This window comes from Lycium barbarum, chromosome 11, assembly GCF_019175385.1.
Source record: "Lycium barbarum isolate Lr01 chromosome 11, ASM1917538v2, whole genome shotgun sequence".
NCBI lineage: Eukaryota > Viridiplantae > Streptophyta > Magnoliopsida > Solanales > Solanaceae > Lycium > Lycium barbarum.
The window spans coordinates 1,803,843-1,815,305 of record NC_083347.1 but is presented as its reverse complement, the minus strand read 5'-3'; the positions used below and the strand labels follow the sequence as shown (position 1 = coordinate 1,815,305).

The 11,463-nt window shown below is 34.6% G+C and overlaps 2 protein-coding genes across 2 annotated transcripts; one reads left to right on the top strand and one right to left on the bottom strand.

Annotated features, from left to right (window-relative positions):
- Nucleotides 1-279: 279 nt before the first annotated feature.
- Nucleotides 280-4,828, top strand: LOC132619247 (uncharacterized). The gene is made up of 5 exons (XM_060334187.1): nt 280-776; nt 3,208-3,293; nt 3,380-3,685; nt 3,799-3,882; nt 4,218-4,828. Exons 1-5 carry the CDS (start codon nt 381-383, stop codon nt 4,657-4,659), a joined length of 1,314 nt encoding a protein of 437 aa, XP_060190170.1. The 5' UTR covers nt 280-380; the 3' UTR covers nt 4,660-4,828.
- Nucleotides 4,829-5,247: 419 nt separating this feature from the next.
- Nucleotides 5,248-10,603, bottom strand: LOC132619246 (SEC14 cytosolic factor). The gene is made up of 11 exons (XM_060334186.1): nt 10,204-10,603; nt 10,077-10,105; nt 8,917-9,000; nt 8,501-8,554; nt 7,916-7,993; nt 7,768-7,821; nt 7,570-7,629; nt 7,398-7,493; nt 6,350-6,451; nt 6,187-6,267; nt 5,248-5,951 (listed from the first exon to the last, which is right to left on the bottom strand). Exons 1-11 carry the CDS (start codon nt 10,256-10,258, stop codon nt 5,631-5,633), a joined length of 1,014 nt encoding a protein of 337 aa, XP_060190169.1. The 5' UTR covers nt 10,259-10,603; the 3' UTR covers nt 5,248-5,630.
- Nucleotides 10,604-11,463: the final 860 nt, after the last annotated feature.

Genomic DNA, 11,463 nt, shown 5'->3' with positions numbered 1-11,463 from the left:
TAGTTAAATAATCAGGTGTCCTAATTCACCATAAAATCAATTAGGTGGCGACTCCTTAAAACAAGCAATATAGGAATCACCAATATGTTGTACTCCGTTAACTCCGGTTAAAATGGGGTGTGACACTCACGATACACGTGATATAACGTCTGAATCTCATGATATACGCGTTATAACGATTAAAAACGTGCAATCATTCAACAAATTTACTGACACTCAGATATTTACATTAAATCAAAAGCTAAAAAAAACAAAAAGAGTACAGGTTGTAGTAATAACAGAAGAGAGTGAATTAAATAAGAGTTCCATTTCACTTCACTATACATCTCTATTTATACTGAAGAGACTTGTAGTCAAACTTCAAACAAACAACTCCATTAATGGCGAACATCAACAACAACAACAACAACAGCAACAGGGACAACGATTTCATAAACCCTAATACAACTTCATCACCTATAACTGTATCTGACGGTGATAGTTTCCTTCTAGATTCTTCTCAGATCGGTAGTGCTTCTGGAAGCTTCCAAAACGAGGGTTTTCTCTCTGGCGGCGGCGATGGCGGCGGCGCTGTTGATGCTGAGTTCGGTTTTTCTCGGCCTGATTTTAGGCAAGTTCCGCTTGTTGGAACTGTTGATTTGTATGAACGACACGTGTTCCTTTGCTATAAGAATCCTCAAGTTTGGCCACCTCGTATTGAGGCTACTGAGTTTGATCGATTGCCTAGGCTTCTTGCTGCTGCTCTTGCTGCTCGGAAAAATGATGTTCAGAAACAGGTTTATTTTTGCCCCTTGTTATTACCCTTTCTGCATTGTATAAACTCGATAAAATTAGTGGCCTAAAGCCAAATTATAATAAGAGGCCTTAAAGATAAGGCACAAAAATTCATATTACCAATGAGATGTTAAGAAACAGGTTTATTTTTGCCCCTTGTTATTAGCCTTTCTGCATTGTATAAACTGTCGTGGCTTGATAAAATTAGTGGCCTAAAGTCAAATTATAATAAGATTTCGTAAAGATAAGGCACAAAATTCATATTAATAATGACTATCTCGCTGCTCGGAAGAATGATGTTAAGAAACAGGTTTATTTTTGCCCCTTGTTATTAGCTTTTCCGCATTGTATAAACTGTTGTGACTCAATAAAATTAGTGGCCTAAAGCCAAATTGTAATAAGAGGCCTTAAAGATAAGGCATAAAATTCATATTAATAATGACTACTGACTATCTCGCTGTTGCTCTTGCTGCTCGAAAGAATGATGTTAAGAAACAGGTTTATTTTTGCCTTTTATTGTCTTTGCTAACATTGTTGTTATTTGCTAACTTAATATTTTTTTTATGAAGTAAGAAGCCATCCCAATTTAAGTTTCTTTAGTTTTACTGGACATGGAGTTTAAGAAAGAAAGGGAGACTGTTGTTGAATGTTATATCCTTAAATTAAAGATGTGTGTAGTCATTTAAATCTTGTGGTCTTAAACTTGCCATGTAGAATGTTGTAATTACTCCATCTGTCCCAATTTATGTTAGGGTGTTTGACTGCGCATGAAAATTAAGAAAGAAAGAAATTCTTTTGAATCTAGTGGTCTAAAACAAGCCAAAGAAGTTTTTGTGGCTAGCAATTATTTCAGTAAGTGTAAAATGGGTAGAGTTAAATTGTTGCTAAATATAGAAATGTGTCATTCTTTTTTGGGACTGACTAAAATGAAAATAGTGGCATATTAATTGGGACGGAGGGAGTAGAAAACTTACTAAATATAGAAAGAAACTCTCATTTTGGGACAGACCAAAAAAGAAAGTAAGACACTCAAATTGGTACGGAGGGAGTACCATTAATAGGCATCAAGCAGATGCGAAATATTACAAAAGCAAAAGTAATGTTAGCTCCGGTACTACATATTTTCTAAATTATGGACAGGGAGCTAACAAATTCCGCAAAGTTAACGGGGCAATTTACAGGTGTAAGAAAAATCTAGTTGTAGAGACTAACTAGACTTGTTATTGCTAACTTGTTGTTATGAGTTACTGGCAAAAAATTGCATCTCAATGACTTTTGACATCTTTTGCTTCTGGAAATTCAAATACTATACTACAACTATTAGAGTTTGACCAATAAAAGATTAAGTCTTTTAACCTCTAAGTTTAGAGTACCCTAATTTTTGAAAGGACGATTTGTTTAGAACTTGTATGAAATGGGCCTGATTAGAGTCGCGAATAAGGTGATACTGGTTTGATTAAGTCTTCGAGCATTCTGAAATGAACAATATTCCAACTTGGTAGTTTCTTACCATGTAGTAGTTTGTAAATGTTCAAATATTTTTGGAAAACCTTTAATCTACATCCCATCTCATCCCTGAAACTTTTGGCTATGTTAGAGTATTGACCCTCTCAATTCCGGCACACCAATAAATAGAGAGGGAGGAACTACTTCCTTAAGCTTACGAGTTCAATCTTTCTCAAGTTTAAGCAGATGCTTTCTTTTAAAAGTTGGGCATGCGTGATTGTTTTTCATTGTTACTTTTTTGGGATGTGTGGACTAATTTTTTCCTGCTTATAGCGATAGAACGAAAAGTAAAATGCAGAGTTAGTTCCTACATTATCTGTTCAAACCTTCTTAAGGAAGTGCACTTACCACTGTAAAGAGAGCTGATTGTAAAATATTCCTTATTTGGTTAGTTGAATCCATTTTATATATTCTGTTAAGGCGAATTGCAGATCAGTCGTCTAGCAATTTAGAACACTAAAAGTAACAATCCGGATTATTGCTTTTGTTCTCATAATTTCTAGTCTGTTGCAACATCTTTACCAGCATGCTGACTTCCTAAACTGGCATCCTTCTGGAGGCATCTATATGATTGATCTGTTACATAGCTCTAGAAAATTGAGTTCTGGCATCCTTCTTGGCACATCTATATGATCTCTAGGCTTGGTTCTTGAAAGTTGAGTTTTGAATACTGCTCTTATTATAAGACTTGAAGTAGCCATGATGTTAAATTAGTGTTGCCCAGATGCCTTATGTGAATTTAGATTCCACCTTGCTATTATATAGTTAGTCTGTTGTGATAAAAGTATTATATTCCACAGTTTTGCCTCTGGTCTGCCAGCTTTAACAGATTTCCTTTCTTAAGCAAATTGTTGATTTGGTTATGATTTCATTCATGATTGCAGTAATATCTATATTGATTTACCTTGTAACTTTTCTTTCTTGAAGACTCGGTTAACAATATGTGAAGGGCATGATGGAACTGAGACATCAAATGGGGATGTGTTGATCTTTCCGGACATGATCAGATACAGGTTTAGAATACGATATACTATTCTAGTGCATCTGCTGTTGTTGATTGCATATCTATTAAATGACATTAAATCCACCAATGTTGCAGGAGATTGACTCATTTTGATGTTGACACATTTGTTGAGGAGGTGCTAGTGAAGGATGGTGAGTGGTTACCTGGAAATCCTGAAGCTCTGACTGGATGGTACATATTTGTGTGTTGTCATGGTTCAAGAGATCGTCGATGTGGTGTTTGTGGACCAGCTATTGTTAGTAGACTTAGGGAGGAGATAGAGTCAAATGGTCTTCAAGGAAAAGTATCTGTTAGTCCATGCTCACACATCGGTGGACACAAGTTTGCTGGAAATGTGATCATATTCGGACCAAACAATAACAAGAAAGTCTCCGGACACTGGTTAGGAAAAATGCTTATGCTTATTTTCTTTTGGGCCTTGTTCTCTCAGTTGTAGACAGTTGATGAAATTGAGCTGGGTAGTTAATTATATATTTGATTTGATTTTGCGCTAGGTATGGCTATGTTACACCTGATGATGTACCTCAGTTGCTTGAACAGCATGTTGCTAAAGGAGAAATTGTTGATTGGTTGTGGAGGTAAATTTTCTTTCCCCTGTTGCTATTGTAATCTCGTGACTACTTCTAAATGAATTTAACTTGTTGTGGAGAAATTTTTGCATTCAATTGAAACTCAGTGCTTCATAAAGTTCTGAGGGTTTAAGAACACACAAGAATGTTGATTCGAATGTACTCATTAATGTGATGTAAAGTAGTACTAATGAGGAAATGTTCTATAAAAACAATCCTAATTTTGTAGAGGTGAAGAGTGGGCTTTTCAAGATTGATCTGTTAGGCTACTCTGTCAGGCGCAGTTTCATGCATCGGTGTAAAACATCTCTTTTCTAATCTAGAATACTAAAATCTTGTTTCAGGGGCCAGATGGGACTATCTGAAGACGAACAGAAAGCATCCCAAGAACATAGGCTCAGCGTTAATGGTGGAACAGATATAGAAAGAGGCACCAAAAGCTCAAATGATGTAGGTACGAGCACATGTGGATCCCAGTTAGAGGGTACGGGCTGTTGCCGGGCAAATGGAAATATCTCATGTTGTCAGAACACTCAACTACCTGTCGATGCAGACAATTTCATTCTCCACCAAGAGAACACCGAGTTTACATCTGAAAAGAAGAAGAGTTTCAGGAGACAAATTTCTCGAAGTAATAGTGGAAAAGGGGCTCGCTCTCGCAAGGTGTGCTCGATGCCTACATGGTACGAGAGCTGGGAGCGTGAAGATACATATGCTGTTCTTGCTGTTATTGGTGCTGCCGTATCAGTTGCCTACGCCTACAACTGCTACAGGCAGCTGAAGTAATATTCATAAAGAAATTCATGTTTGTCCTGCAAATTTCATTGTTGGTTAAAAACATCTCTGTGATTTCTCTGATGTAAATTGAGTTTATTGCATGTATAAGTCATTGCAAGGAAGTCTAAAATTTGATTGACTTGGGAATAGCGTAATGAAAGACTATTGGTGCTGTAAATTTAGGAGACTTTTGTATTCAAACGCTTCGTGGACCCTGATGCCTAAATTTGTTTGATAGGCCTATGAATGGTGCTGGCCGTCATTATTGATGAAAAAAATGTGTATTATTCCTTATTAGTCTGTGCAAAAGAATGACATATTTTATGGATATAATTTAAAATTTTCATTTTATTCAACTTTTTATAACCATACAAATGTACATGCTTAAGACCCCAAGTTTTAACAATTTTATAGGTAAACAAATGTATTGACATATTTAAGAAAACAAATTTAGGTGTCTTGATTTATTCTTGAATCCCACTGCGAGTCAAATTATATTATACATGAATTGGATGGAGGAAGTATTTTTTTACCAAGGTTCTTAATATTTCTGCTTGAACAAGAAAACCATATGAGATGAACAAAACACACAGAAAGAGAAATGAAAGGCTCCTTTGTCCTTTTTTATTTATCATAACTTCACCCTTTCCCCCTTTCCTTTACAGTGTTTCAACCAGAAAGTTTTATTCTATCTTGAGAAGAGTCACGAATCATGAAAGCAACAGCAAAAAGCAGATCAAAACAGCGAAATGCGTGTAAAATTCCTCGTGGGATTCCTTAAAACATTTTCGACCATCCATATGATAGTCCAGTCCAAGGTAGTGTAATGCCATGTCACAACTTAGCTCCTATCTAAATCCTGCATCGAGATGATGCAAGCCATATTAGTAGTACAACGCTTACTTAAATCCTCTCCTCATGTAAAAGCCGGATTTCAGAATAAGCAGTAATCAAGACTAAATTGAACCAGCAATTCTGCTTCAATCGCCATTGATCTTTATTTCATGAAATGTTTGACAAAATCCATTTTTCTCACCAATCCTCTGAAATTCAGATTCTATTGTTTCAGCAATCTTGGCATCATCCGGATCTGTCTCAGGTAAGGTCACATGGACCGATCCTTCTTTGCTTGGAGCAACAGCCTCCGATGCGAGAGCTTGCTGCTTAATATACTCGTAGAGTTGCTGATGAAAAGGATGATCCAAGGAGAAACAGTTATCATTTGTGCCATTTCTAGAGTGCTTAGATGAACCCGAGCCTTCTCTTTTACAAAAATGTGGTAGTGATGCATAATCCATTATCTGCAAGTTGAGAAATAGAGTTTTTCAATGCTCTAAGTGAGAGACAATTCTAGTTAGATGTGACGTCAAGTCTCTTAATCCTTAAAAATAAATGGAGGCTGTGACCGAACATTATTAATGTGCTCACTTTCTGTGAATCAAAGTAAAAAGCAAATGACTCAAAAAAACATATTAAATTAAATAGTTCATCTCTTTAAAAAGCAATTCACACACTAAAAAGGAGGAGAAATCTTACCTTCAATAGTTCATCTTTTCCCGAGCCTGAGAGAACTTGGACTTTCTTTTTAGTTCTTTCTTGTAAAAGAGGTCTAACAACCTGCAGGTTTGTATAGAGTTAGGCTTTAGGTTATCTGATTCAGTAAGGCTCATATGTGATTATGTATAAGTTATACACATACCTTCCAGCATGCTGAGAATATGTATGGAGCATTAACGATGTAATAGGTCTCTGTCTTCTCAGGATAATTTAGGTCGTCAATGGTAGATATAGCAGTTAAGAGCTACAAGAGGAATAAACAAGATGTCAAGTTTTAAAAAGATTATCGTGTGCTCAAGTGAAAGAAGGTATTACTCCATTTTATAATGAATAAATCATTTCAATAATCAATATCAATCAAATGTCTCAATCCCGAAGTAGTCTGGGTCGTCTATATGATCCTCTACATTCGTTCAATTCCAGTAATAAATGATTTGTTTTTTTATAGCAAACTAATGGTTATATCTTCCTGTCTAAGCCTTTGGTGGGTAGTTATCTGGTGCCTATGTTGGTGGAAGTATACCGCCACATATTTTGTCTTGCATTACTTATTATTACTAATCCTAAAAACCTTATTCTCTAGAATGCTTTTCTATATTTTCAGCTTTGGGTTGAATATCTAGCTAGTTTCGTCAATCAACACAATATAATCTACAAAATACCGTGCACTCTAAAACCTGATCCTTCATACTGTTGATTATCTCATCCAATGACTAACAAGTATGGGTACAAGGTAGGTCCTGGTTGTAAACTCGCAGTTATGGGAGAGTCCTCTATAACTCCTATTGTTCTCTTACTTGTGACCATTTCCTCGTTTATATCCTTTCCGACATCTACATATCTGATGCAGGTTCCTTTTTTCTCCAGCACCCACCAAAAAAACTTTCTTGGCACTCTATTATATGCTTTTTTTTTTAGGTTGTTTGACTAATTGATGATTAATTTTTCTTTTTTCAGAAGTTCAAACTTTGTAAATAGCAATAGTTAGTGAATGAATAAATGCACTCAGAAGAACCTTTTTGACTCAGAAACTTGAACTTAATCTTCGTTTGGAGAAAGAGAGAAAATTGAACATCACGTCAAGAATGATCAAGTAGATGAGTAAAACCGTGTGAAGGAAAATAATATAGTAGGATTTTGGTAGGAATGCTCAATGAAATACAATCACGTGTCAAGAAAATAACTGATACCTTAATTTGGCTTAGCGCAGATAGCTTTAGACCAGTCATGTCCAGAACCTTTATACAGGTCCCAATATACCGCCCGAATTTCTTTGATGCAGAAGGCTATAACATGAAGATCAGTCAGTCTAAATTACATTTTATTTATCTCGTATCTGAATGAACCAACACAAGGACATACCAATATTACACGGTCGCGGTATTCATTCATTTGGATATGTGACTGAATATAGTAGTGAATCTACAGTAGACAAAAAGCAATATGTCAGTGCAATTTCAATGCCGTGTGTTGGAGACAAATGGAAAAATGTTTAAGCAGCTGAATTATGTTTTTGCTGAAAATGTTAACAGAGCAAAACATCAAAGATATGACCCTTACCGACGCTTTGTCATATGTGCTGAGCCCTACACCTACAGCAACGACAGGAAGACCCTGTACAGATTAAAACCAAGTCGAAAGCACAAAATGAGTTTATATCAAAGAGAGCTAATCGATGATAACTTATATATTTATATCGAAGTATTACATCTCTTGAATATCCAGACATTCCCACAAGCTGAGTGTCCCTCACTCCTCTGTACAAATCGGTGGGTACAATTGGCTTCTGCAACAATAAATGACAAATATCAGCCACATAGTAAAGATAGAACCAATTTAGCCTTCATTTCTTTGTTATTTGAGACTAACTAAAGATTTTTCATTCAAATATTGCAGCTGTTTAACTTAGGCTTTTTAAGGTTTGCTTCTATTTCAAATGAATATCTATTCCTTTTCCCATTTGGATTTCAGAAAATCCTGCAGATCGGATGCAAAGGAGAAATCAAACAGAGCCTTACACTACATAAGGTTGACTACTTTTAGCCCATGTGGATCTGTTGTATATGTAATGCAGTAGAATTATAGCTAAAGGTAGATATCTTCACAATCAAGCAGATTATATTGCATAATGTAGCCATTGGATATAGTCAATACAAGTATATCATCCCAGAGAATAGTTGGAAAAAGCAAAACGAACGAAATAAAAAAAAATGGAGTGGACTTTTAAGCGACCAAATTTATCACATTATCTGCAATAGAGAGAATGTTTATGCTATGATAAGAGAAAACTTACTGCAAGTATCTGATCAATCTCATTGTCTATCCTCCAATTTAAACACTCAACAAGCTGCAAAGTGCTGATTAAAATTAGAATATTTCTTCGACACAATAGTCATCCAGAAGCAATATTTAGGAGCAGTTTGGAACATAGAATTTTTTTCCCTTTTTTTTTCAGATTTTTATTTCAAAACATTGTTTGGTTATACATTGGACTAATATTTTGGTTAATTTTTAAAAATGGTTTTTCAATTCAAGATTGAAAAACAGGAGAAAAAACTGTTTTCCACTCACAGATCAAACGTTTTTTCAAGTGAAATGCATGTCCAGAAACAACTTCAACTTCGAGAACTCTTTTTTCCAAGTTTCAACCAAATATATGTCCAAACGGCTTCTTAGCTTCAAATAAAAATGAAAACTGTATGCACCTACCATCTTGTGTGCTTTCGAGACACTGCCATCCCTAGCTTTGAGAAACCTCATCAGTGTCTCGGTTCGGTACCCCTGATGTACATTCTGCACAGATTACGAGACATAATATACGTAAGGTCATTACATAGTTATTCATGTGAGGTTCATGAAACATCACGAATAAGGATCTCCGTTTTGTTCCTTTAATCTATAATTACCGTTGGGTAAACGAAAAGATCGCTAACTTTCTCGTCACTATCTAACTATTGCACATGCCAAAATGCTTAGCTCATCTTATTTTGTTCAGCCACTTCACTAATTTAAGCTTTGAAGCCACATGTAGTGAACCTTATATTTTTCTAAGAGTGTTCATGATCGATCACCTTTCTGTAAAATAGTAATTAAACCCCTTCTGCAATGTGAAATTGCAACTTTCTTTAGCCATATAAATAACAACGAAATTACTGGTCACTCGCAGAGAGTAGATAATCAAGAATCAGACTGAAGATTGGGCGACCTCAATAAGAGAGTAAAAGGCCAATCTTTGGCTCAAAATATATATACATGATAATTTTGGGCTGCCCTGTCTTCCGAGATAGGGGTATGGTCTGCGTACACTTTACCCTCCCCAGACCCCACATTGTGGGATTTCACTGGGTATGTTGTTGTTGTTGATAATTTTGGGCTGCATATTTTGACCAATTTTCATTTAGGTGACTTCAGATTCTGCATCAAGATGCTAGCTTTGAACATCCATCTCCGGGAAATACAACCAAGCTGCAACAACTTACCTTATTATGTTAAATCGAGTAATTTGCAAAAACGTCATCTGAATCATTGCCTCCTAATTCACAATTAGCCCACCAAAACCAAAAGAAGAAAAAAAGAAAAATCAACTGCATTTGCACCTTCCTGTCATTACTCACACCAAGCAACTAAGTACTAACTAAAACAAATCTGTTGCAATTGGTCAACATTCCAAGACTAGACTTTGCTAAAACACAAATGGATAAATCTAGAAACTTTTTGACTTGGCATTGATTAACTATTAATCAACACACACAAATGAGATATCGACAGTTAATAACAAACTAAAATCAAGAATTACAGAAACTAGCCAGATCAAATCCAGGAAATCAAAAACTAGCAAAATTTTATAAAGTTGAGTTTAGAACCAAAACCTGAAAAGTCTTCTGAAGTGGCTCAGCAACTGCAAACAACAACAAAAATTAGAGATCCAAACTCAAAAAAACTGAAACTTTAAAGAAATGTAGAAACATCAACATAACAAATAGTAAAGAAACTAACTTTCATCCATTAAAGTCTGAAACTGCTTAATCATATCTTCATTAATGACCACCATTCTTGATCCCACTTCAAATTTACCCAAAAAAGATTCAAACTTTACCCAAAAAGATTCAACCCCACTTGCTCTTGCTTGTTTTCTGGATTTTGAGTCTAAGGAAGAAAAGGGGTCTATGAAACCATAGGTTGGTTTGCAACAAAAAATGTTGTGAAAAAAAAAAATAAATTTTTTTTTTTTTTTTTTTGGTTGTTGCCTCAATTTCCACTCTTTTCCCTCTTGTTCATAGGACAGCGGCTCAAGAATTGTAGGTGCTTCATTGTCAGATCTTCTTAAATTGGGCAAAGACAATATTTTTACACTAATTAATAGTAGTAGTGTAGTAATTATATTTAAGCTAAGTATGCAGTAGTTATGTACTAGCGTGATTACCGTCACGAGGTTCTTTTATTTTTGTAATGTGTTAGTGATTGACGGAATATAATTTTGTAAGAATAGTTATTATCGTTATTCTCACGAATATTAGGCACTGCTGCAATTACTGTTTCAATTTTTTATTTTTATTTTTGGGTGGACACTATTGTATTTCTTTATTTAGAAATAAGTAAATAATATATTTGCTTATTTAGAAATTAGTATAATTTGTGTGTTATTCTTTCCTTTTTAATATGTCTAAGAGCAATAAAATATTTTCTTATTTAGAAATTAATATAATTTATGTGTTATACTTTACTTTTTAATTTGTGTAACAACAATAAAATATTTTCTAATTTAGAGTGGACATTAGTATAATTTATGTGTTATACTTTCCTTTTTAATCTGTGTAAGAATAATAATATATTTTCTTACTTAGAAATAAGTTAATTTTAATTTTATATCTGGTTAAACGACATCACATAAATTGAATTATAGGGAGTAACATTTTTCCTGTAGTGTACAAATTATCTAGAAATTAGTAAATATTTTATTTTTTATGATTTTAGATTTTCTACTCCAATTTTGAATTAATCTTTAATATTTTCTCATAATTCAAAACTCTATACGACTGGTTTTTTTCCTGTTAGAGCACCTTTTTCTCTCTGATGCATATTGAAATCGATACTTTAAAACACTTCTAGAAAATTATGAGTGAATTATTATTTGGGGTAATTGTATCCTTCAATAATAAATATAAAGATAGTCAAACGTGGTGAGTATTAAATGCTTTAGTAGAGAAGAATGGATGCAAATATTTCACATCATTAATTCCAACTCATTTGAGATTA

What these genes read in the sequence shown, in the direction of transcription:
- LOC132619247 (XM_060334187.1), top strand. Translation starts at nt 381, where the DNA reads ATGGCGAACATCAACAACAACAACAACAACAGCAACAGGGACAACGAT. An exon ending in AAAATGATGTTCAGAAACAG is followed by an intron (nt 777 to 3,207) that starts GTTTATTTTTGC and finishes TCTTTCTTGAAG; the next exon opens with ACTCGGTTAACAATATGTGA. An exon ending in AAGAAAGTCTCCGGACACTG is followed by an intron (nt 3,686 to 3,798) that starts GTTAGGAAAAAT and finishes ATTTTGCGCTAG; the next exon opens with GTATGGCTATGTTACACCTG.
- LOC132619246 (XM_060334186.1), bottom strand. Translation starts at nt 10,258, where the DNA reads ATGGTGGTCATTAATGAAGATATGATTAAGCAGTTTCAGACTTTAATG. An exon ending in CACTTCAGAAGACTTTTCAG is followed by an intron (nt 9,001 to 10,076) that starts GTTTTGGTTCTA and finishes TAATCTGTGCAG; the next exon opens with AATGTACATCAGGGGTACCG. An exon ending in AGATTGATCAGATACTTGCA is followed by an intron (nt 7,994 to 8,500) that starts GTAAGTTTTCTC and finishes TTATTGTTGCAG; the next exon opens with AAGCCAATTGTACCCACCGA.